At 40.5% G+C, this 26,713-nt stretch overlaps 1 protein-coding gene across 1 annotated transcript; it reads right to left on the bottom strand.

Annotated features, from left to right (window-relative positions):
* MYO1H (myosin IH) lies at window positions 1-25,373 on the bottom strand. Its single transcript, XM_085313479.1, has 31 exons — window positions 25,233-25,373; window positions 23,957-24,072; window positions 22,581-22,779; window positions 21,434-21,514; window positions 20,779-20,958; window positions 19,822-19,920; window positions 19,382-19,495; window positions 18,871-18,942; window positions 17,788-17,907; window positions 17,354-17,421; window positions 16,524-16,629; window positions 15,772-15,852; window positions 14,184-14,275; window positions 12,726-12,820; window positions 12,074-12,120; window positions 11,401-11,481; window positions 10,822-10,927; window positions 10,464-10,581; window positions 9,954-10,067; window positions 8,887-8,963; window positions 8,224-8,292; window positions 7,439-7,523; window positions 6,696-6,855; window positions 5,717-5,800; window positions 5,155-5,248; window positions 4,330-4,385; window positions 3,660-3,795; window positions 2,610-2,677; window positions 2,116-2,213; window positions 977-1,076; window positions 1-26 (listed from the first exon to the last, which is right to left on the bottom strand). Exons 1-31 carry the CDS (start codon window positions 25,356-25,358, stop codon window positions 3-5), a joined length of 3,066 nt encoding a protein of 1,021 aa, XP_085169605.1. The 5' UTR covers window positions 25,359-25,373; the 3' UTR covers window positions 1-2.
* Between the last annotated feature and the right edge of the window lie 1,340 nt (window positions 25,374-26,713).

The following is a 26,713-nucleotide window of genomic DNA, read 5'->3' as shown; positions in this document are numbered from 1 at the left end:
CATCAAGCCTTTATCTGGGTTGACACCTAGGATGGAAAAGGAAGGAGTCATTAATTTCTGTACAAATATTATGTCTTCCAGGTTCCCTGTCTGTGGTAAAAAGGGGTTTGTTGTTTCTATTTAACTATTGGCACATAAAGTGACCAACTTTTCTTCTCTGGGGGATGGAGAGAGCTAACCAGTGCCCTGAGCGGTATTGCACTTTGGTACCTAATTTTTCCTTGGAGCTTTAGATAACTAACAAACATGCTAGGGTCACCTCTGAAGCAACATTAAAGATTTATGTCTTTTTTTTTCTCTCCATCCACACTTGCTTACTGCCTTGCAGCCAGGAGCTGGTAGAGGCAGGGTTCTCAGTTTTAACATGTCTCCCTGCCTGAACAATGAGCAAGAACAGGAAAAAAAGCTCCACTCTAGCCCATTTACTGCAGCAACATAATGGAGTCAGAATTCATTCTCTCCTCAGTAGTAGTACTGCTGAGGCTGCCCCTAGAGCAGACAGATCCTTCTCAGACCTTGGTTTACAAGAACTGCTTCCCCCCCCACACACACACTCCACAACAAATTTCAGATACAGTTTGGCTATGGGAAGCAGCAAGAGGTAGAGAGAGGAGACTAAGTCTGCAGGAGCATGTTGAATTCAGGCTTAGACTGAATTCTCCAAATTAACAAGCCAGGAGATATTCTTACTTCCTCTCCTACGCTAGCTTGGCAGAGTAAGGAGGAGTGGAAATTCACAAGCAAGGTGAGTAGCTGTGACTCCTCACAGGATGACTACCATCTATTATGCATTATCTTATGTAGGTCAGATGCTGACTGGGTAGTTTTGTTGTGCACATCTCTGCTCTCTGAAAGAGGAATTGAGGCCTTTTTCTGAGGAGCTTATACAACAGGCACTTGCAAGACAAAATTAGCTGTGCTCTCTACAAGGGCTGAGCATCAGAGGAGAAAGTGCAGTATTTAGATGAAGCCTTACCACTGTTAGTTGTCCATCTTTGGCTTTAAAGATCTGAGGTTCCTGCCCAACTGTGAAAATCATCGTCCCTTCCTTCCCAGAGCCAACACGAAACTGAAGACTGCATGTACACAGAGAATTACTCATTAGATTCTTTCCTCACAATAGGCTTTATTCTAAGCCCCCTTTATTTCTGTTCCCTTAGCAAATCTTGTTAGATGAGAAGATGAGAACCCTCCAGCTTAGGTAAATTTCCTAAACAATTGCATTATACCACACAACCCTGAAGGATTTGATGAATGGAGCATGCCTGCCTGGTCTGGGCATTAGAATCTTTCCCGGTGCAATTAAGCTTTAGAAGATAAGCAGATCTGGCCTGGAGAAAACTACTGAATACACAGAATCTAATTACAATTGAAATGCAAAGGCCAGAGAGAAAAGCTGGAACAGAAGCACAGGTTTCATATGACAGTTTCAATTTATGTATAGATTTAAGAGACAGACCGCATCCACCTGTCATTAGCTTGGTGGTGTGGCTAAGAAGGTTCCTGCATTCAGCAGTCACGCTTTAGGACCTTTTGAATCTAAGGGGAGGAGCGTTTTTCCTGAAATGACCTGCAGGCTTAGCCCACCAGGCTTTTCTCACAGCTGGTTCTGATGAGACCTGTTGTAAAACCATTAGTCCCACAAACCTCATGCACAGGTCACATAAGCAGATTGGTGGGTACAGTCAGGTCCAATGGATCTGCTTGTAATGTTACAACAGCAGGCGGGGGGAAGCATTTTCAAAGTACAGCCCCCTAGTAACAACTTTGTTTTTCAGTAGATAGATCATGGGCAATTCTCAGAGCTGCACACCTAACTACATGCAATCACAACCATCACAGAAGCAAGCTTTGTTAGAATTGGTAATGGGTTGTAATGATTTTTAATATATTATCTTCCAGGGTGTCCCAYCTTGTTTTCCCCCATGCCAATGAAAAGAAATCACCAGAACAGCTGTGCTAGTGCAACAGCTCTCTAATCAGCTTACAGGGCAATGTCTACTGCTGAGACATAAATAGCTTTGACCCAAGCAGTCCAGACCTAGAAGTCTTTAAAGCAGATTCTTACTCAAGATAGAGCATGCACAATTCTATCCATTATACATCATTTCTTACCTTCCCTGCACAACTTTAACAAGATTTTGCTTATTGGCCAGCATGCAAAGCTTAGTGACTGTTTCAAAGATATGCTCACATTGAAGTATCACATCTCCCTGGAAACAAGAAAGAGACATAAAGTCATCTGGTGTTATACCAGTAAGCTAGTCAACAATTCTTCATTTGGGGAAGCTCCTTTCTAATGCTACAGTAGTGACTGTTGTACAGAAATGACCAATACCAATTACAAATGATCATATGCAAGTTCAATTTGTTAAAAAAAAAAATCTTTCCTAKGGCTATTTAGGATTTATAGCAACTTTTCTTCTAACAAAGAAAGTGAAAGCTTTTATAATGAGGCAACAAGAATTTAAAGGACTAACAGATCTTCAGTATTAGTAAACATCAGTAATGGCATATCTGAGTATTTCATAGGAAAATATTAAAACYGTCAGCTACAAGACCTTGTTTCTAACCACAAGCACACAGATAGCTATATTTCAACTTTCTACCTTCTGTTTGTTGTCCTCAGGAACATGAATGACTACCATTCCATCACTCAGATTGCTGGTAGAAATGCCTTCAAAAGAAACACAAGAGTTAGTGGAAAAACAACCAAAGGCAGTTATACAACATGATCAGCATCTACTCAGTTAAGGAGGGCACTCTTCTTGCAATGGCAGTGACTCAGGCTCTGTCCTGTTTGTAGAAGGAACTCGTATTCCTGAAGAGTAACTCTATACATTTGTACRTGTGAAGGAAGCATATTACACAGCTTAGATGCCTTCAAAGAATTTGCAAAGTTTTACTGCAAAGTTTTACTACTACTGATTCTGTAGATCTCTCTAAAMTGTCAACCATTTACCCAAAACACATTTGCATTTAAACATGATTCACTAAATGTTTGGCCCAGACCTTTCCTTATCATCTCTGCATCCATGAAACCAGCATAACCAGTGTTCTTCTCATGTGAAATTTCTATTCCCACTGAAAAAGTTTCCCTGTCCCTCCCCAACCACCATTTGATTCTAGTGAACAAATCTATTTCCCTAATTCAAGCAAAAAGTGACCGTAAGAGTGCAAAGGTGATAGACTAAGACCCATTACTGCTGAATATTTATGAACAGAATGAAACAAGACTTGGTACTTACTTTTCAGATAAGGCTGTGTATCTATAAAAATGTACTCTGCTCTAAAAYACAGCAGTATATTGTTACAGTAAAGGAGGAGGGATAAAGTGCAGATTCTAACCCTGGACTAGTCAGGGTTAGACTAGTTCAGTCTAGTTGCAGGATTAAAACAATACCTAAGAAAAAGGGCCCCCATTTCAGCATAAAAAGAAGTCCTCATACTCTTAAGTATTTCAAGGTACTATGTCCTCCTGATCTTAAATATTTTRAGAGACTGCATGCTGATCTGCAGGCCCTTCAGCCAGCCCACAGGAAAGAATGCTGTCAGGTAGAACACTGCTTYGAGGGTCTTTGAAAGACCAAGTTTCAGAAGTTTGTCTTTTCACCCTCAAGGAAAGGAAAGGAAAATCCCACAGTGACTTGCACCATTACCTTTCAAAGTGGCATAGTCTATTTTTTGCTTGATCTTGGCCATTTCTACCACATAAGCTGATGCCTGGGTCAGAACCAGTAGCCGTTCTCGTGCTTTGAAGCCATTCCTGTCATATTTTACCACGGGGGTCACGTACTGAAAACAACAAGTTAGTGTTAGTATTTCTCCCTATAGCAGGRCTCTGCACTGAAGGAAGTTCAGGAAAAAGCAAGCAACACTGCTCTGCGAAGCTGCTATCTACAGCTTATAGTGGCCATTGCCACTACCTGCTTATAATCTCATTTCTTAGAATCATATTCGGAGAATACGGTTTGCCTGTGCCCTCTATGCCATAATCACGGGAAGTGCAGTGCACACACCTGCACTTTTACTGCCCATTGTAGTTCAATCAGGAATGATGCTTGTTAAGCTGTTATTAAAGATTTAAAATAATCTTTTTGTCTCAGTGTATTTTGAGACCTGTCTCCAATTTAAAAGCAAAGACATTAATTGCTACTACACTGCTACTCAGCTCTCTGCCCTGCCACCTGGCAATGGCTTCCAGACTGCTGCAGGCATCAAGACTCGCTCTACATCTCTGTGGCCAGCTGCCAGGACTCTGGAACACAGCTGGTTCAGGAGCACCAGTGCCTTCCGACAGGCTGCTAAATTCCAGTTTTCTTTACTTACCTTGATCTTCTCACCATGGATTAGCTGCAATACTTTGGGGTTTATGTCATTCTCTTCTGAGAAACAAACCAGAAAGACACAAACTGAGCGTAGGCAATGGATTGTTCACACCCTGCCACAAAAAGCTAAACAGTTACATTAGTTGTCCTRATCTTGTTAATCTGTGTCTCATTAGTACAGTACTCTCCCTTCTAAATTGAGTGTTCATATCCAGCTCCTCCTAAACCTGTCTCAGTGATTTTTCTGCCTGAAAGTAAATTGCAGCATGAGTTAGTTGATTTTTCCAATAGTGAAACCAGACTTTCAYCCACCACCCACTGTCCTTGCACCCTACCAGAACTTCAAGAGCCTTCTTTCCCCCTTGCAATGTGCCATTAGGGCTCTCTTCTCATACTTTCTATGTGCTTAAYGCTGACTGTACAGATTCCCAAAATTCATCCTTCCCCAATAGCTGTAATCCTTGGGATTGGATCCCCTACAGCTAGCAATGTAGCACTACAATGCTTTAGCTCAGCGTCACTGCTCCAGTCAGCATGGTGAAGATGGGTCCCAGATCACACCCAGCCCATGTGGGATTTCACCCAGGTTTATGGCTCTCTGTCCCAAGAGGGATTCCAGCTACCTCCAGCTTGTGACCGAAGTCTAGCAGATTGAATGGCAATGACCGCTAAACACAACAGGGCAATGGAATTTCAATGGTATGGACTGAATCCAGCAGGAGCGGCTGCCTCTGACAGATAGGGGTTCCTCTTGGAAACTGAATCTATTTTATCAGACAATTTTCTGGAACAAGGACCACATTCTTCAGGAAGTTTGTATACTCACTTAGTCGGGTATCCATGAAAGGCTGGTTTATGCTCTGCAGGTAGCCCTCCTTTTTCCCTCTGAAAATGGCACTTGCTACAACTTTTTGCTGCAACTGTTTTAAGAAGGGACACCCTTTACCATCTGAGGGTTTCTCCATTAATAACATCAGCAGTTAAAATGCAGGCATCATTGCTAGACAACATTATCCATTGACTCATGCAATATCTGACTGACTCATGCCACATTTCTTCATCTTTAGTTTATTCCTGTACTACAGCACACAGGGAGATAGTAGGAGCAAACAGTCTTGCAGATCCTTTCTTATTTATGGATCTATTCTATTTACATGAGATGCAATTATAATGCCATAAGATTGAGACCTGCGCACTGCAGAACTGCACTGCACACTTCAAGTGCCATTGAAATGAGAACAACGGACTCCAGCCTTAGAAGTGTTTGTTCAGTGTAAGGAGCAGTGGCCTATTAAAAGTGTTTGTGTTTCAGATAATTCACTGAAGAACACATAAGAGGCACACAGTATGTTTTAACTTGCATGTTAAACATTCCACATATTAGTTACCTGTACTTTCTTCTCAGCAGTAACTCCTCGACAGTATTTTCTTACTAGGTTCCTAATACAGATTCTCTGTAGCATCTGAGATGTCTAGCAAATAAAATAAAATAAATAAAAAAATAAAAAATTGGGGCAAACAGCTTCTGCTGCAGCCCTAAAAATAGCTTGCAACAGACAAACAYGTGTTAACATCTACTCAGAAATCCAGTAGTCATTTGACAGGACAGTACATTTCAGCTCTTGCAGCCTAGAACCCCACCTACAGAATAGCTTTCTGTTAGTGCCTACATAACAGCTGAATGGCAGGACACCAAGCAGCTGAATTATTACTGGAGTTACTGAAAGCAGCAAACAGCATCTGTCACCAACATGTGAGCCGATAGCACAGAGTAGGTAGCATGCYGTTAGCATTGTTCTTCATATTACCTTCAGGTTTAGCTTTTCATTTTCCTCTACCCACTTGATCATCTGAGCAGTGGCTACAGACAGTGTGGGAATGATTTTTCTATTCTTGATCTTGTCTAAGAGCAGGATCAAAGGGACRGTAACAAGTGTCGGCAGCTTTTCCTAAATGAAAGTTCTGCCGGGAACAACTTAAGTTTGTCCAGCTTGTGCATTGAGGATGCCTGTCCTGCCAAAGCCCAGACATAAGATGAAAGGCTACAAGTTTCTATCATCTGAACTGCAAGTTTAAAAAGTTGTAGGATTTTGTATTTAACCAAGCTAATTTGTTCACTTTTTGTGATKCTGCACCTTCATTCCTGTTGCTAAAAACAAAGCGTTAAGCTCCCTCTTTAGGAACTTAAGTGACAGTGACATTCCTCCCACTCCCTTCCTCCCCTTGCCCATACAAATGATCTTGGGTCTTTCAAAGGATCTGCACTCATGTCTGAACAGAGGACAACCCAGTACATCACTGCTCTTTCATTCAYGAAGTATAACAGAAGCTATCTTCATGGCTCACCAAACCTGCAACGAAACTCACCTCTTCTAGGATAGAAGGAGGCTGAAGCCAGCTCTTATCCAAGACRTTTTTTGGAACATGGTCCCTGAGCTTCATAAAGTAGGTATACTGCACAAGCCGTACAAATTCAACGTTCTCTGGGCAAAGAGGGTTTTTTCGATTGATGAAGCCATTTATGAATCTACAGAAAACATCCCCAAACAGAACTTACATGCTATGTYCAGAAATCAATGAAAATGAAAGGGAAATCATAAAAGGCAGGCAACACACTAACAGATCACTGACACTTGGGTACAGTCACCTGTATTACAGTAATGAAATCTTAAGCTTTGCAATATGTTAAACATTAATAAAAATTTCCAAGTTCCATTGACCAAAATACAATGATTTAGAGTTTAAAAGGAAGATCAGATCCATTTCTGAAGCAGTATTCAAGCAGTGGGCTTAAGGGAGTGGAGAGGGAAGATCATGTATGAGGAGACTGGACAAGCTTGCAATGACCGGTTTGGAGATCCTCTGGGATATACCACCCAACTACTAGAGTAACGGAAACTTGCACAAGCAGGTCAGGAAAATCATGAACAGGTGACAGGCATTTCTGATCAAACCCATCTAGCAACCATCCTCTAACTACAACAGTAGCTTAGAAATAGGCATGAAAAAAGTGATTTTGATTCACCGTACTGTCAGTACTCTGGGCTTGCTGTCCAGAGACAGTCACCATGCTGTGACCCTCCCCACAACCACCATACAGCGRTATTTACTTCCTGATTATCTGAACAGCCCATGTCCTCCTCTTGGCCTCTTTCCGTGCTAGTGCCCCTCGCCAGCAAGCCTCCAGCCTGATAGCTGCAAGAATTAATCAGGTCCTTGTATTAGTATTAGAGGTCCTATGTCGCGGTACCTTGTGAATTCACAGAGCAGAAATTATAACTAGGTTTTTAGCAGCTTTTCTCATCGGCTATTCTTTACAGTAAGAAGCCGAGAATATTTTGTTCTCCATGGTAACTGGCTGATCCAGCACAACCTGTATTGTAGAGGTCAACCTCATGGCAGTGCCCAACCTTGTCGCCACTGAGGTTCCCAGTGATCCTATATACAGCAAGCAGCCTATCCTAGGAGACTAGTCTTTTAATCTGCAGTATTATATAACAGMCTCTCTATTTGTGAGAGGCCTGTGTGATCAGGCAGTTTTATTTCCCTAGCTTGCTAGGGAAGCTCTTAAAACATACGAAGAAAAAAATAAACAAACAAAACAAGTATCTTAAAATATTCCCATATGCACAGCAGAGGGTGCTGCTGCCCCACAGAACTGGTTGCAGTTCTGAAGAAAGGCCAACAGGAATACATGGTGTAAGGAGTGGAGTAAGGAGAGTTCTTGGRGTGTTCTTCATACTGCTATGATCTGCATCTGAACCTAACATTCACAGCCCTGTGCAGAAGCTGAAAGTGCTGTCTGCAGCAAAGTGGATTCATGACCTCCCAAAGCTGCAACTCTGACTGGAAAAATTATCCCTAAGAACAGAGCCCTTGATTTCAAGGCCTGTACCTGCTTCTCTCTTCTTCTGGTACTCTCTCTTCCCAAGGCATCCTTTATATTTGGCCTGTAGTCTCGAAACTGGAAAAAAAAGCAGAGACATTGCTTGTATCTACAGGATCACAGTATTTAGGAGCTCTGCTCCTAAACTCATAGTGAGAAGTTCCTTAAGACACCAGGTGCCAGTCACTGCCATGGAGGGTCCTGCACAATCACTGCATACAGAACTAAGGTGCCAAAACCAGTGAAACAGGAACATAAATAACCCTAGTAAGAAAATATGCCCTTAATCTGCACTATGCATTTCAAGCAAGTACAAAAAGGTAACACCAGGATGCCCAGTTTACAAGACAGGTGCTATCTCAATCCTGTGTGAAAAGTACTTACTGCATCTGGACTTGCACAATGTTACTAGTATGACCAACGGGGTGAAACAATGAGGAGCTCTAAAGGAGTGATGTATCCAGAACTCAARCAATATAGCTAGTGATTTTCCCCACCTTGAGAAGAGACTAACACAGCAAGTTTCCTGGGACTCTCTAGGGCTATGCAGACTAGCAGCCTCAGCTCTCAGCATGGTGCATCTGTTACATGAATCTGGAGCCCAGAATCCACAACATAGTTCAGTTAGGCTCTGCYTTTTAGTCTGTATGATAAACAGAACTGAAACCATACCTAGCAGATGCTTTCTGAATTCAAACGCATCTTCAGTAGCGAACAGAGTCTTTGGGAAACGAATGAATATTTTGGTTCTGAAAAAGAAACCGTGAACAGCTTATTCATAGTGAGCCAGCACAGTTAGAGCAGCTGAAATGGTAAGTGCTCCAACTAGTTGTAGTACTGAGAAGTTAATATATCTTTTCGTAACTACTTCTCTTCATTCACCTAGCTTGCACATTCTGTCAAGCCCTTTTTCTAAAGGGCAGCAGGGAGAAGGAAGGAAACAAAGCAGGAACAGYTACTGTGCAAAATCCCAATGGCCTTAGATGGAGTAGCATGGAGAGCTCTGCTTATATAYGACATGTAATTTTCAACACTGGGATTCTTGCAAGTTTCTGAGGAGTTGTGGTGCTCAGGATAAACAACTGCAACCTAGCTAAAATGGGCTTCCTTTTATTAGCTAGAATTATAGCTAATTAATTCACAGATTCTGCTGACCACAGGTTATGTAGAAGAACCCCGACTGGCCAATGTCTTGTCTGGAGGGAAAAGAACAAGGCTGTGGTTCCTTAGTGGTTGTAAAGCATTAGAAAAGTTCCCAGGCCTAAGACAGACAAGCTGCCTCCGACTGGCCAAGCATGTACAGGACAGGGATGTAGGAAGACCTGGAGTTGAAGCAAAGCAGCCAACCTCTCCTAAACAAGAGACAGAAGTAAATAGGCTAGATTCAAACTTCCATAGAGATACAAAGGAGTGAGTAAACAGGAAATTCATGCATATAGATATAGATAGTATTTATACCCTTGCTCTGTGCATTGTATGCTTTTGGAATTAGTCTACTTTGCTTGTTTTAAAAAAGTCACTAATTAGAAGCTGCGAGATTTCCAGACCCAGGCAGATCTCTCCAGTTCATATGGTCAAACAGGAGCCAAGCTTAAGGGGTCTGTCCACACAGTTGCATCCTGCAGCTGCCAGGAAAGTAGGCCATGGTGGCTTGCATTCAGGGACAGAACAGACTACCAAACACAGCATGCACTATGTAGCTGACAAGTAGAGATCAAAGTCAGAGAAAGGAAGCTTACCTTCCTAATTTGTATTCCTCAGGCTTGTAACCAATATGCTTTATGAGCTTCTCCACACCCTCAGCTGCTGGCCCACGCCAGTGTGGCCAGGTAGCTGGACACAGGGACTTATACCTAAAAGATCAGCAAGACAGCAACACAAACCAGTTCAGGTTTGAGGGATGCCCTCCTCCCTCAAAGCATTCCTGCTTTATTTAAGGTAGATGATGTCAAAGCAGATTGAAATGGATACAGGAAAAAAAAAAACAAACAAACAAACAAAAAAACACACCACACCTACAACACATCTACAAAAATAATGAAGCCAAAAAAACCTTTGGAGATTACATGTTTTGAAATGGGGGCTGGGCGGGGGGGGGGGGGCACACATCTGCAGATATCTACACATCTCAGATTACTGGAACTTGACATTTAAAAAAATCCTTGCTCTGTAGTCCTCATGGGAGCACCGTGAAAGGGATCAGAGAGGGCAGGTTCCTATTGGCTAGAGGGTAGAACAGCTGCATTTACCTTTGCAAGAAGAGTTCATACTTCCGCCGGTATGCAAAGCCAGCTCGTCTCACCCTCAAGTGCTCCATCAGTCCCAGGTACTTTACCTGATGTCGGATCAGGTAATCATCAAACTTCCCTGCAGCAAGCACACACACAGTCACTGGTAAATACTATCAGTAAAAGCTCATGCACTGTTCCACATGCTGGGACTGAAAACAGGAGACAGGAATTAAATACAYGATCACCCAAGGTGACCTCTTGGCTGCTAGCTTAACCAAAAAATAGGTTTTTCTCTGCTGTACCAAGCTACAGCTAAGCTAAGATCTCTCTTCCTTCATTCCTTTATCTCAACCGTGCATTCAGCCCAATGCCTTACCAGGCTCCTTGTTTTCATTAGGTTTAATGCATCGAACATAAGACGGCTCCTTGGACATCAGTATTTCTATTAGACTTGTAAGGCTGTTTTTGAATTGAGTTGCAACCTAAAAAGACATTGACAACCTCTCTTAGCTTTGGAATCAACCACTACTTTGAAATCAACTCATTCACTGCACCAATCTTAGACTCTAATCTTAGAGTAAGTTAAAGGCTGATCTATGCATTATTACTACAAAGAGTACTAGAAGCACAGCTACCTAAGTTATCCAGACAGGGTGCTTACCTGGAATATCTGAATCCCTGCCAAGCAGCTGGACATGCAAGGTTTCCTTCAGAAACTAAAAACTGCTGGATGCTATGCATAGAGCTCTTTTTAGAATGATACATTAATAACAACATTAAGATGTGTCACATTGCTAGCTCCTGTCTAAGCAATATAACTATTCAGCAAGCTAGCAGGGGTGTAACACCAGCAAAAAATTCCGCTGACTTCTGGACTGAGGACAGGAATGRAGGTTAAATCATGTGTCAGGAAGTTAAATTTATATTTAAAGTTAAGACTAAAGATGAAACTTACGGTTTCTGGCCTCCTCCTGTTGTCTAGTTCTGATAGTAAAAAGCAGTCTCTAATGATGACATTTTTAGAGTTGCACAGCACCTGAAACAGGATAAATGAAAAGCTGCCACATTTAGCACRCATGATATTCCTAACTGCAACGCATCTAAGCTGAAACAGCACAGCTGTAAGGATGCTCAGCACTAGAGATTATTGCTTGAATTTCTCCGATAAGAGTAATAAAAATCTAAACTAGAAGTTTAGCAAACCAGTCATCTGTTTTGACTTCTTTCACATGCATGGCATCATTGCTAGATGTTGYGCATCTCTCTTAGAAGGACAATGAATTCTGTATTAAAGACTGATCTACAGAATTTAAGGCCAGAACAAGCCTAACTTCCTACATCCAAGTCCTCTTAATTTCATTAGCCCAGATCCAGCCCAGTCTACGACTAAACCATGTAGTTGCCATATCTGTCTTACAGATATTCAGTAACAGCCTTTTCATTGGTTTTGATTTCAGCCAAGCATAATCCTCTCAGATCTAGATGGCTCCATGTAAATACCTAAAGAACACAGCTAACGGGAAATCTACCTCTGTGGCAAACAGGAACATAAAGTACACAATCTGCAAAACATCTCTTTGCCCCAAGAAAGACAGTTTACAAGAACAGCATCCCTTTTTTGTTCTCACCTCTTTCAGGTTTCTGTATAGGAGATCATTATTCTTCTCAAGAAATCCTGAAAGGAAAACAAATTCAGCTCTTCATGTAGGCCAAACTCTCTAACACAGAAGTTTCAGAAGCTTAAAGAGGAAATCTCCAGTCTACTTCTACATCACGAACCTTAACACATTAGCAGGTCTGCAACCCTACCCACAGCCCATTCTGGCTCTCAGTGGATATGGTTAGAACATGATGATGAACTTCATTTATTGACCTAATGAGATATCACCATTTCCTGTAGCCATTATCAATCAAAACTTGAAGAACAGRTATTTTCTTGAGTCTAACTCAATTCAGTGGCAGCCTCGTTGCTCTAGGAGCAGAGTCAAGCCAATGCACTTCAAATTTATGTATCCACAGCTCAGTACATATAAGTATCAATCCTGCAAAAACATCAAGATTCTGCAGCAAGAGAACATTAATGCATCTAAATTTTCCTTCCGAAAACGTAGAGCCTGGGAGTTCACACTGTATTCACATTTTAGACTAYTGAGTAAGAGTACCTTTAAAAGGCAGGTGTTTTATAATTCATTTTCATATCAGGTTAGGATTTCCCACRTTGGTTTAAATGCTCAATTTAAATTCAAATAACTTCTAGACTGACATTCTGTTCACACTCACCGACAGCACAATAAGTGACTTCTCCTGCATAGTGAAGGAGACGGAAATCCACCCAGTCAATTGATTTCCGTGTTTTCTGATCTGCAAGTTTGCGACTGCAGAAAGAAACAAGAAAAAATGGCAAACAGATTTCTTCAGCTTGTAGAAATTCACTTACACAAAAAGCAGCTGTAGGACAGATAGGAATAGATTTTAAATAAACTTCTGCCAACATGGCTCTGACTATACAGTTATGGCCCATAATCAGAAAATTATCCACACGTCCATTCTGAACAACTAAAAGCAGAAGTCAGTGCTGAAGAACAGGAGTCATCTATTACCACAGAAATAAAAATATTTATGATCTATCCATTGTTGTTTGGAAATGATCACTCATTCTGAAGGTATTAAGACTTCCTTTTATAACATTCATTTAAATATATTCTCATCTCATACATGCTAAAAATATCACYAGCTTCCTTAATTTAAAACTGAAACCAGGAGAGAAGGATTGCTTGAGATCTTTTGCCCCAGAACAAAAATGGAAGTTTTCCGTAATAGAAGAGTTTTAGAATGCAAGGGATCCCGGAGGAGACAGGAGAGAAGGTGGGGAGAGGAGTTAACTTCACAGTTTAAGTTTCAGCTGTGTAAACCACAGAGTTGTGTATCACAGTAATACAGCAGTATATTAAAATTTCCTTMCATGTATATTGAGAAATACAGATCCTGTATAAGCAAGTAGCTCTAGCACTCCTATTTAAAGTTTTTAATCAAAGAGAATTGTATTAAGACACACTGTGGTGACAAGGAATTTGGCTACACATTTTTCCTTTAATTGTAATGAACTTCAGAGATCTAGAAACACAGTGTATTGTTAACAGTAAATTCAGTAGCTTGACTCTGAACTGACGACTAGTCAGTTTTTTTATTAGGCTTCTGTTAAGAACTGCCAGAATAACCCAGTGTGAATGTGTTAACTGGCCACTAGAACTGAATCCACAAATACYGTAAATCAAACATTTACTACAATGCCACATGTTTGGGAGATTCTAGTAAGAGCATATTTCTTCCCTAATCCCTACTCCYCACACCTATCAAGTGGGACTCTAGAAAGATACTTATGTACACCTCACAGCCTAGGCCCTTAGCTCCTCTCCACAGTATATTCAACTTTCGCTGTAGTCACTGGGTCCAAGGTCACCTATGATTCACAGGATTAATCCCTAATTTTTATACAGGACACAAGTGTAGAATGAAACCAGACTCAAAGATCATCTACCCACTGCTAAAAAGACAGAAATTCCCCCTCCCATAATACCCCAAGTCATATTCTATCAAGGTAGCTCATTACAGTGGTACACAGGCTGCTCATCTTGATTTTCTTTAGTGTTAAGAAAAAGTGCTCCCTCCCAGTAACAGTATTGGGGAAGTCTTTGGGAAGAGTTTCTWTGTGGTAGGATACAGAGCATAAGTGCATACGTCACGAAGTGGGCATGATCTCCTACTTTCTCCTCCAGCTTTTCCAAGAAGCTCAAATCAGTTGCTTCACCAGGCCGTAAACATTCTTCATCCTGAAACAGCAAATAGCAGATCAAAATTATGTTCTGAACAACCTGCAAATAACAGCCAGCCCTCCTCTTTATTAATATTTAGTATAATATTGTTACACAAAACCAAAGACCATTGTTATTATTTGAAATGAGCTCCACTTTATACAAGCAATTTCCTTGTTAAATTCAGAAATTTGTTTTTCTGTTTCAAGTAAAACTGTCAAGTTAAATCAAATTAAGTCAATCTTCCTCCCCCCCCCCCGAATCAGCAATGCTCTGCCTCATCCTTTATTCCTTACAGTCCATTTAAGCAAAAATGACCGTGTGAAAGAAAGACTTATTGGACACTAAAATCCAGAAGGACCTAAAGGACTCTGTGAACCACAGTTAGATTCTGCTTACAGAATACTCTCTTCTAACTCAGGAAACAACTCCTAATGCTCCCACAAATATTCTATACGTAGAAAAGCTTTGCCTGAAAAAACAGTCATTGTAATATGATACTAAAGCTAAGCTTTAGTAACACCCTCTCTGGCTTACAGTGTACTAGTCCTTCATCTTCTGTATTGAGGCGATGAAAATTCTCCTCTTTGTCAGCAAGTTAGTGGTAGTGGCAAGGCAAAGTATAATTTTGAGTTTGGTTACAAATTTCTACAGGAAGCATACTAGATTTCTTACTAATTAGAGTTTGCATTCTCAAATGTATCATGGYAATTAGCTTTTGTGCTTAGTCTCCCTGTGCATATTTAATCAGAGCAAAAAGTATTACTCTGCACTGCAGAACAGTCTCCTTAGAGAAGGATCTGGAGAGCTGCATTCAGTCTCTCCTATTTCTCCTCCCCTCCCTATGAAGGCATAGAGGGTCTCCTTTAGACCAGTGGCTTAGAAGCACTTGTCTGCATCTAAAGAGCAAGGACACAAGGGTAAGATCAGTAGCTCAGGAGGTAGGCAGCTCTCAGGTTTCTTTTTCCTAGCTGAAAGCTTCTGAGTCAGTAGATATCAAGCCCAGCAAGTCACGTAAGCAAACAAGTGTGTTGAGCTGTCTTCTTTCATCTTTATAAGAGCCAGGATATCTGGCTTCAGATGTCACAGAAAAGCCATAGCTAAGAAGTATTCCTGGTGTTCTGCAGTCCTCTAATGCAACACAGGCTGTCAGGAAGGCTGTGTACAGTACTCAGAAGACTTGGGTCCCATCCCTGGTACTGGCTATGGCCAGCTAGGCAGCTTTGGGCACCTCACTTCTGTCCACTACTGCCTCAGTTTGTCTCTAGGCAAAAAGTGAGGAGAATGGTCTAGATCTCCTAGTAAGCAGTATGCTTTCTCCAAAATCCATAACACATTAGCAAGCAAGTTTTCTGCCCTCATCTTCTGGGTCTTTGCTTTCAAGGTCTATTTGTTTACAATCTGAATAATGCAGACTCCTCACATAATTAGAGGGAAAAAAATATATACAATTGTGAGATACGCACAATAAGGCATAGGCATTAAAATATAAATAGCACAAACTCCGCTCTTACCAGAATGGAGATTATTCCTTTATATTTCTGCTCAACCAAGTCACAGATGATCTTGTTGTTAAAATACGGAATTGGTTCCCACTGAAATTAGGAAGAAAAAGGAAGAACAATTTTAGAGATGATCTTTTTCTGTGCAGTTTTTCAGTTCTTTGGAGCTAGATTCTCTGGTTCTACTGAAGATTAGTGTAGGGAATTGGTACTATCTAGGCTGCTGGAAGAAAGATGACAGCGTAGTGAATTATCACCTGACCACACAGTTTCCTCCCTTTCAGCAGCCCAGACCATTCCCTTATTCCCTACACTAGTGCACTCAATYCTTCAGTGTCTTTTGCACTGTAGATCTCTTATTTCTACAGGGACATTTTTACTGCTGACCTTCTGAGCTTTGGGGAATGTCCTGTTSTTTTCTTAGATAGTGTAAATTAAATCCAGGCTAAACTACACTGGAGAAAAAGGGTTACAAAGTAAGTTCCACGGTGATCTTGTACTTCCCACATTAATAATGCAAAGATGAACTACCCAGATTTGGAATGAAAGGGTTGCAGGGTAGAAAGAGTTCAAGGTATACTGAAGCAGAACAGATTCACAAAGGAAGTAGTCTTTAAAATGAGAATATAAATACACACAGAGRATAGTTTTACACATGGGCAGAAGGGAACAGAGCAAATAAAAAACAAGTTGTCATTTTCATCAATGATCAACAGCATTCAGTTTAATGACTGTTCAAAAAGAAAAAGGGAATAATAAATTACCTCTATTCCTTCCAGCTCGTATTCCTCCTGCTCTGCTTTCAAGGTCATCTCAATCAACAGCTGCTGAAGCTTCTCATTGCAGTAATTAATGCAGAACTGCTCAAAGCTTCACAAAACGGTTAAATGAGTATTACTCCACTTACTTCATGGGCATAGTTTTATTCCTTCTCCTACACACCACCTGCTTTTTTCCAATCAAACAGACCACTTCTATACAGATTAACYCCCCTGATGTTTTACAAAGAGAGTTATAGGATTTTTTTTTTTTTTAAAGAATCCACTTCCTTTTCCCTATCCACCCCTTAAAACTGTAACCAGATCAGAGTGCTCTGGGAAAAAAACAAATCAAAACAAATAAAACCCCACCACGGTCAGGACCATCTCCTTCTCTGCTACACATGAATCTTTACTGTGCTATAATCCTGAAGCGCCAGCACCTTCCCAGGACGTTGGACCAGATATAGGAGAGCTCACTGAGGTCAGAAACACCAACAACTTTGGCAGCTGAAGTTATAGCTGGCATTTCTGCAATACTCCACATTGGTGGCCTGAAATCCTCAAGACTGACTGAACTGTGCTTGACCAAAGAAAGCTATTTTCTATGTGTTTGTGRCTTTCAAAGTTTTGTTGTATTGATAGCTCAAATCCAGGCAAGCAATTTGAGCTAAAGCTTTCATCACAGAGCTGAGCTAATTRGGTGCATTTCAGATTATGCATTCACCTGTAGCTTGTCTTGCTGGGGTAAGACTAAGCTCAAGGAACCACGTGGTACTTCAGGACACACGCACACCAGCATGAAGACAGATWACCCCAGCCCCAGAAGCCATTACCTGTTTGTGTCCAGTACTTCAAACCCATAGATATCCAGGAGACCAATAACAGTTTTCCGTGTTGAATCCTGTCAAAGATACCATTTTTCCTTAGTGAGCTGCTGCTTCAGGTGATGCTCCTTCCCTGTATATTTGATATCATTTTCTTCATTTTAAAATTTAATCTCTTAATTGTCCTTCTTTTGACAATKTGCTTCATGTCATGTGCCAATACAGTAAACATATTCAAGCACGCAATGTACTGCCCAGGCTATTTAACACATCTCCCACATTCCATACCTAGCTAGACACAGTTTTTCAACTCGGTGCTCTGGAATGCCCCTGCATCAACTASCAAGTGTTTAAGATATCTGGCAATGAACACTGCCAGGCCTCATTCTAGAAAGACTACTYTGTGTGTTAGAAGTACACAGGACATGAGACAAGAAACCAACCTTGTTGGCTAGAGAGCCATTGATTTTGTTGACTAGCCAAGTGAAAGTCCGCCCATAAATCGCCTTTGCTACTGCATCCCGAGCATAGAATGCCAGGTCCACATTCAGTGGGCTTAGGACCTAGAAGAAATTAAGGCATRTCAAATGTGGGAAATAACACAGCTGATCAGAGTCAACTTCTGCAAATACAGTTCACAGTTCCGGAGTGGAGAACAGGCAATCACTGTATTCTACAGCACAGTGTTCAGCCTATTTGAACTGTAACTATCTACAACCTTATTTAGCATCAGCGTTATTGCAGTCTGGTATATCTCCAGCTTTAGATAGTTTCTGTTCCACTAGGAAAGTTTGCACTTGGTCCTAACACATAACAGCTGTGAACACCTCCCACTCAACTGTCCATATAAAGCAGTTTTGACTGGGTCAGAGATTAGTTCTTAGTCCATTCTTTTCCAGAACTTCACAGATTACTTTATATCCCATCCTTTGTGGGATAAAAATCACCAATCAAATAATAGGAATTAATGTTTGCCCTAAAGTATTAACATCTTTTATCCTGTAATTTGAGGAAACTTTCACCAGTGTATACGACCCTCCAGACGATGCACAAAGGCAAGATAGGAAGGCAGTCACGTGCTAGCAGGATTGATTGGAGACTACCAAATTTAGGAAAGAAGGGAGAATTCCTCTGACTTTCTTTGATTTCTTCCTTTTCTTTTAATCTTATTACAAAATGATCAAAAAACAGTTTATGTCAGTGCTTTCCTCTGTTTATGCAGCCCAGTTTCTGAGGGAGAACTCTAGGGACTAAACAAAAGGAAATTATTTGGCTCAAACACATGGCTACCTGACTTTTAAAATATGAGATTATTACCTTATTCATTAATAAAAAACTCTAATAATGGGGATATATTTTTAGTTTAAAGTATCAGACTAACAAAGGAAGGTAATACGGATGAGGAGAAAGACACTCAGAGTGATCTGGTTTTACTGTGACACTTAAGAACAGAGCTCCTCATCTGTCATTAACACTAGATGAGGCTGGCTTCCAGCTGGCTGCAGTTACACTGATCCAGTCAATACCTCTTCAGATCTGGCTTCAATCTTCCGATGGGTGAGAGCTTCCTGCAGAATTGACAAGTGCACACCCAGTAGCTGCAGAAAAAGGAGATACTTGTACTCAAAATACAATCTGTGGCCTCCTGCCTAATTGTGTGGTGTGGCGAGGAAACGGTTTTCCTATGAATTAAAAACACTTTYTGTGAAGGCATAAACCCCCCATTATCCATTCCCATTCATTTCTGGAAGGTAACAGCATTGGTAGATTACAGTTGTACTCATCATTGCATGGCAACAGGCAAAAACATTTCAGAGAGATGCTGATGCTCATCCAAGTGTTCTCTCAATCTGGGCTATGGAAAAAAGGGGCCCTACAATTCCAGATAATTTATATCAAGAATGGATATTTATACAGCAGTTWTTCTGCTTCTAGGAACAGATTTTCTTTCCCCCCTTAGAAGACAAAGAAACAGCAGGATTAAGGCTTTCTTAGTAGCACCTGTAATACTGACACTATCTGAGAGGAGAGAGATACCTTTGAGATCCATTTGATCTGAGTGCCGTTGCGAATAATGGCATGTCCATTGCTATCTTCTTCAAACTGAATGTTCCCAAAGTGCAGGACACTGGCAACAATTCCAAGGAGATGCTAATAACAAGAGATGAACCATTAAAAAACGGTTTCCTACAGCTCTGTGGAATGGTACTGATCTTCGCTGTTCATACTGATAAAGCAGGGCTAGGCTGAAGKAAGCGAGTTAGACAACTGTTTCAGAGACATGCTACCATCAAATGTCATCATGCTGTATCAAGCAATAGAGCTCTTCAGCCACCTGTTCCCCACCTCCCAAAAAAGGCTGTGTAATTCCATTCTTAACACTTCTCCCAAGCAAGGATGCTTTCATCACTTTTAGAGAGAAACARCAGTGCTTTCCTTATTTAAATCCCCTTTAGTATGCTCTTTATTGTGTATACCTCTATATCTTTTTCAGTGAAGTCAATGATAGAAAAAGCTTTGCGAACTATTTTCCAGTCATTCTTGTCATTAATAGAAAACACTTTGGCACATCGACCCTATACAGTAAAAGAAAGATAATTAGTACAATTCACTGGTAAAGCAATTGTATCATCAACAAGCATAGTCTGGCCTAGGCATAATGCTTTCTCCTCCAATTTTCTCAGCTTGTGTAGATGCAGCTTGGAACTGTTAAGCTATAGCAATCTGTTTCAGTTTTGTTAATCTACAATGTGGCTCATTTGATCACATCTTTCCACAATAGTTACTTGAAATATGGAGTCTAGACAGTGATTACTATAACATAGCTAAGATCTGTGAAGAGCTTGGGCTTAAAATAAGCTACTGTGTTTGTAGTATCTTTTGCCCAAATAGTCTTCTTCACCAAGGAAGAAACTCCAACAACACTACTATGAACAATATACTGCATTTTATGAACCTGTACAATATGAATGAAAGCCTAAGTCCTGAGAAACTCATTTTATACCAGAGGACCCATAGAACAGGTGCCTTTACTCAAAACATAACTTGTTGTCATAAAAAAATTATTTTTTTTTATTCTGATGACTGTCACTGGGCCATGTTTGCCAAAAGCTTGTTTCTAACCCCACAGGTATACCAGTGGATCCAGTGAAAGATATTATCCTTTATAAGCTGTTTATCACTTGCATTCTTAGACCATCACAGCTTGAACAGTTACTGCTACAAAAATAACCGGGCTAGAATGGTGTACAACAATCCTACAGCAAACATCTTTGCAAAGAATCTGTCYGCAAGTTGTGCTATAATAGGATGCACAGAGGGTTCTCTCCTAGCAGTTCACCAGTGCACAGTCTTAACAAGTGAAGAAAACTGCATTTTCAGATCCTACGGTTCCAGATGTAAAAATGCAGAGACAGAGACAAATTCTCACTAACCTGTATGAGATAAGAATACTTCTGGGGGTTACGCTCCAGCCCAAGCCAGCAAAGAAGATCCTTGTCTCCACCCTCCAGTAACTGGTAGAAAATATGGAAATTCCTCTCTCCATGGTTTTGATGGACAACTCGAGATTTCTCAATTAGGTAACTGAGGATGTGCCCTCCTACTGGAGCTCCCTAGGAAAATAAACTAACCAGATCAACACCAAAAAATATAAGTAACATTCTTGTTCCTAAGTGTGGAGAAACAGTCATCACAAGRCACAGTGTCAGGAAGAGTGTATCTGTTGTTATCTGCATATCTGACATATCTGCTTATCAGCATAYCTGCTGTCTTTTTCTTTGTTTATAAGTTTCCAACAGCAGTACATGCTGTATCTAAGGAGTTTGCTGTCTTTCTAATATAACTTGTGCTTTACAGCAATCCATATTAGCTTTCCACTGAGTACAGGCTGTGTTGCCAGTAATACTGAAAGCTTTCAAGATACATAACTAGCCACCTCGCTCAAAGAATGWGAGACCTGTAAAAATGAGGTCAGAAATCTGCAATGTAGGTAATCCTTAATTAATAAATCTTATGCTGCCTTGTAAGTGTCCAAGAGGTTCACTGATACAGCTTGTTCTAATATTGGTCCATTAAGTTTGTCCTCACCTTAAAATCAAATTGGATATCCATATATTTCCCAAATCTACTTGAGTTGTCATTACGCAGAGTTTTTGCATTTCCAAAAGCCTATGGATAAATAGATAAATCAAGTCACTTCTCATTTTTACTGAGAACCTCATTTTACTGAGAAGACAGGAYAAAGTTCTAGTAACAAAGATTTGCTGCATCAGCTGAGTCCTAGTACTGAATCTAGTGGGATTAAAGAACTATAAACTACTGTATATTTCTCTAGCTTTAATCTGGAATTCAGCTACACCCATTATAGCTCTTCTTTGTATCTTCTGTAACTGAAGCCAGGAGGAATTGGTATTGGTGTACAGATTTCTGGTACTCTCAAGTTTCAGCTACCTTGCTCATTAGCCTTGAAACCTGTGAAAGTGCACTTTGATATTTCTGCTCCATTCACTAAATTGCCTTTCTAAAGCTCTACCCATATATTCCACTGATGGTTTCCATCCACTCACATGCCACACATTCTGTACTTTCAGATGTCTTTGCCTGCTGGTTCTTGGAGTACATGTATGTATCAAGGGCTTACATTAAGTTATTGTCACTCTTGATAAGGAAYATTTCAGTCAACCAGTCTAAGATACATGAGCGTAGAGGACCAGCCTAAGAACAAATATTGGCAGGTCAGTCTATGCCAGCTTCCTCTTCCCAGACAGAGAGCTCTGACCACTCAGGGCAGGATTTCAACAATAACTGCCTTCAGCAGCATTTCAGCTGCTCACCTTATTACACATTAAGCTTGTAATGGGACAGGCACAGGTGCTCAAAGAGGTCTTAGTAATTTGTACACTCACACTTATATTAAGTGATCTCTGTCATTTCCTATTTCTTTAGTGGAACTTGCTAACTATGTCCTGTTTATACAGCATTTGTCTTATGGGAAGGGAGGAACTATTTAATACTATTGAAGACATAGCATAAAAYCCACCAGTAGAAAAACAAGTTTGAATTCCTGAACAGTGACATTAAAACCTAAGAACTCTGTCAGAGGTTGTGCTACAAAGAGGCTGAATTTSTGTTCCCTGCAAGCACAAAACAATGTAAAACCGGAGGCCATCTGCGAGTGCAAGGGTATACACATACATCACAGATGCCCACATTTCTGCATTGTGAACTTGTTTACCTCCAGAACAGGATTGGAAAGTAGCAGACGATCACGGACTATTTGCAGCTGTTCTGTAGTTGGACAAGTTACTGCATAATACTGCAAGATCTTCTTTGAAGCTTCTGTTTTCCCAGCTCCACTCTCCCCAGAGATAAGGATGAAATGATTGTTGTATTCACTGCACATTACCCGGTAGGCATTGTCAGCTATGGCATATCTGCACAAGAATCACAAGAAATATTCAGAAGAGAATTACAYATTAGAAATGGTGACAGGAAGCTGAGCATCAAAAGCCTGCAGGTTTTTCAGAAGTACAGACTCCTTGGCTAACTAACATTACAGGCACTGGACATGACAAGAAAGTAGTGCTCAGAACAAAAGTCTGCAGCTCAAGGTCTCACAGTAAAAACTCAGTTTGTATTTCAGGGGCAGAAAAAGCTTGTTCTTTCTCCACTCTTGCTATAGGATTTATGGGCCACACATATTTCTGATGAATATTGTCTACACACAGCAGGGATTCCCTCCTCTGAAGTAGACAAGTCAGTTTTGATTTCTTCGCAAAGAAAATCTCAACTTCTGCATAAAAATACAGATACAAAGTTAATCAATAACAGAGCCTTCACCAAATATGCCAATAGGGCAGGGAATCAAACCAAAACAAATACCTCCAAACACACCCCACAAGAACACAACAACCTCCTGCCACCAAAAGCTGAAATTCTGGCTCAGAATTCCAAAGTCTGTACTTCTTCCCCTCCCAGGAAGTCCAAGYGGAGGCAGCTCATGAGCACCGTGCTTATCTTTTCATTGCCTGCACTGACACAGGGCCTCAGAGGGCAGGGCAAGACAACTTTGGTTTTGGACAACTCAGAGAAAAGATACCGGACTTGCACATGCACAYAATCAGGCAGTGGCCAGACTAGACCACCTACAGTAAGAAGCCCCCRTCGGGATAGTAACTTCAAGACCATCTCTCAGAGTCTCTTCAGCTACAACTTCCTGACATCACCTCTGCAATCCTTTGCTCCCCTTTCATTCTCATGATAAGCAGCAAGAGAGACACAAATACCTCCCTACCTACAGAAAGATAGAAATATCAGCATTCACCAATCGTAGGGACTCTGGACACAMATCCTTGTTGCTAATGCATGACATTACAGAGACAAYTCARGATATTAATTTATARCGAAAAATGWACTTGAGTATCTCTAAAGTGTCAATTAATGAGCTATCTTCATGTTTAAATACATGTGCCCTTACCTCATGGTAACTAAACTGCTCAAAATTCTGAATGATTTGCTTTTGCACCACTTCTGAGGTGAATGTGCTATTCCTTCCGTTCTACCAAAGAAGTGTAAGAGGCAAGTCTTAGCTTGTCAAAGGGTTCTACTTACAGATGTGGTGGCAGTTCAAAAAAGTTTACCCCTCGATAAAGCTGCATCTGTGTCATTGTGTAGATATCCAGCTCTTTGTAAGGGTTGACAGATACAAGAAGGGTACCAATATATGTCTACAGGGAGAAAGAATAACAAACAGCTCCTGAAAATTGAGTCAAGTACGTCAGAACAACCTAAAACAACCAGGAAAGAYGGCATAGAACTTGTTATGAAAAATCTACAAGCTTCACTATTYCCAAGCCCCAAAGCCAATGCTAAACTTCTTTCAAAACTTACCCATTTAAGAGCGGAGTCAAATAATGAACACAAGCTTACAGCCTCACATTTTTTAATTAAAAGGTCTTGATATCTCATGATGCTTATGGGATTTTTTTTTCCCTGCTTGGATTAAAATGAATATAATAATGCATTAACTGCACCAGCTCTGTTATACTAAGTCTTTGGAAATGATCAATACCTAATACTCTCAAGGAAAGCTAAACAGGATACCCTATTCCATAAACAGATGTTCAACATAGAAAATTCCTTGCTGACTGTGAAAGGTGATCAAATAACACATTTTAGGACATAAATCACCCTTTCCATAATTTGTATACAATTTCAGCATGTCAAAGTAGCCCTGTTCTACCTTCACCACTCTCCTTTAATGCCTTCCATTAGTGTCATGCGAATATCAGTCCTTAATTACAAAACACATGTTTGGAAGTTGTTGTCCTGTCCCTGTCTCCCCTCTGCCTCCTCCTCAGCTACTGCTGTAAATTAATATATAACTTTAGGGCTGTTGAGAAAGTGAAGATGGCTGTGAAGGCTTCTCAGGTTACCCTGTGAAGTACTCAGCACCTCTGAGAGGTCAGGTATAACATTCAGTGCTGCTTTGCTTTCAAACATGGTGTTTCATTTTCCCATTYCTTTACTATCTAATACATATAATTTGGATCTTTGTAAGGAAACTCAGAACAAGTTGAGACTGTTATTTTCATTAGCTAAACCAGACACACTACTATGGAATAACCACTCTGCTTGGTACTGCAAACACCTAAAGAAGGTTTATTGTCTCAAAGCATGCTGGGAAGTAGATTTATTCTTTGTATCAATATTCTTCCTGCCTCTGCAGCATTACCTTATGTCCCACCTAGATGTGCAACAATTCCAACATATGTATCTACAGCTCTTCTTAGATTGACTAGCAAGGCTACACTTAAGAGAAATTTAATTTACAACAGGCTATATGAATTCATAAGATCAGCACTAATGTTAAAACATGCAGACTTACATAGATGAGGTTCTCTTGATATCGTTTGCGAAGATTGTTCAGGAAGGCAGTCTCACTGGTGTGAGAATCCAGAAGCACGAAGTCCTGCACCCCAACTCTGTCTCGGGCTATCAGAGCCCCTTCCATGTTTGTGTCAGTGTTATCTTCCACTTCTTCTTTCTACAATACAAAGATTATATGAAGAGTTCACAGCATTAGGAGAGAGCTGATAGTGACCTKTAGGGTCAGTTAAGTGACTTCCTTCCTCACTGCTCAAGGCCAAATCAAATTTGCACAGATTACTCCCAAAAGACAGTTATCCAAGTTGTTATCAACAACTCTCCCAAAGATGGGAGTTTCACACCATGCAAGTTTSCACTCTATCTTTACAATCAAGAAGTGTGAGGCTCATTACTACAACAGAAAGAAAGACTAAAGTTTCTAGGTAGTCTGGGATATTAGAACAACCGTTTTAAATGAATCTAGCTCTGACGATCCAGTTATGATCTCAGATAGTCTAGTAACTCAATTTAGACAAAGCAATTTCACATACAAAGTTGACAGGTAACAGTGGAAGATACCAGGCAGGTTGTTAATAACATCTGCAACTACTTAACACAGATATAATTAGGAAAATGGAGAGTCTCCAGATAAAGCTGCATTTGACTTGATCTTTTGGGAAAAGAAAAAAAATACTATGCTGAATAAGACTGTTTCATTATTATTAATGCCATCCACAAGCAGATCAAAGCTGACTTTCAGATCTGGGCAGCAGATGTCTCTGCACACCAGCAAGAGATCCATGCATTGAGATGCTATTCCATCTGTTTGATAGAACTGCAAGTAAATAGCGATTTGGTATAACAGTTACACCTTTACTGCCATTCTCCTTTCTCAAAAGGCTGAAGGTTACAAAAAGGAAGTCACTGACAAAATATCGTAATTTCTTTGTGTGCTCCACTCCTGACTCTATCATGCAAGTTGACTTTACATTGAAAATATTTCTCACTGTTGAAGATCAAGCTCATGTTTCACAGGCTATGTTAACTGCATGTTAACTATTGAAGTAAATCAAGCTGATAATTTCATGCTAGCAGAGAGGCAAACAAGATATTCTTTATTCTATAGTAATAACTGCACCATGGTGTATWATTATTAGTAGTAGTAGTAAACAAAGATTACCTGGTTAAGAGAAGACTTCTTATTCTAATGCATAAAATACTTTCCTTATGACAGGAATGAAGGCAATATATTTTGAGCAACTTACCTTTTATCAGTTCCTGGACTTTGCAAATTAGACGAGAGAAACTGTCTAAGTGATCATCAGCTGAATATATACAGCCGTTCTTTAGATTTGGGGATGTGCATAAGCCTAGCATCTTTGCTATTCCCATACTGCCCTTTATGACATTGGGTTTTCACATTTTACTGCTCCACTGCTCAAGAATATCGTGTGTAAGATTTGGAACAAGCATTAAAAGGACAGTGGTGGCCAGTGCCAC

Source organism: Rhea americana, unplaced genomic scaffold, assembly GCF_003343005.1.
Source record: "Rhea americana isolate MKP2758 unplaced genomic scaffold, rheAme1 scaffold_389, whole genome shotgun sequence".
Classification (NCBI taxonomy): domain Eukaryota; kingdom Metazoa; phylum Chordata; class Aves; order Rheiformes; family Rheidae; genus Rhea; species Rhea americana.
Note: the sequence above shows the minus strand (reverse complement) of the source record. Positions and strands in the feature narration are given on the sequence as shown.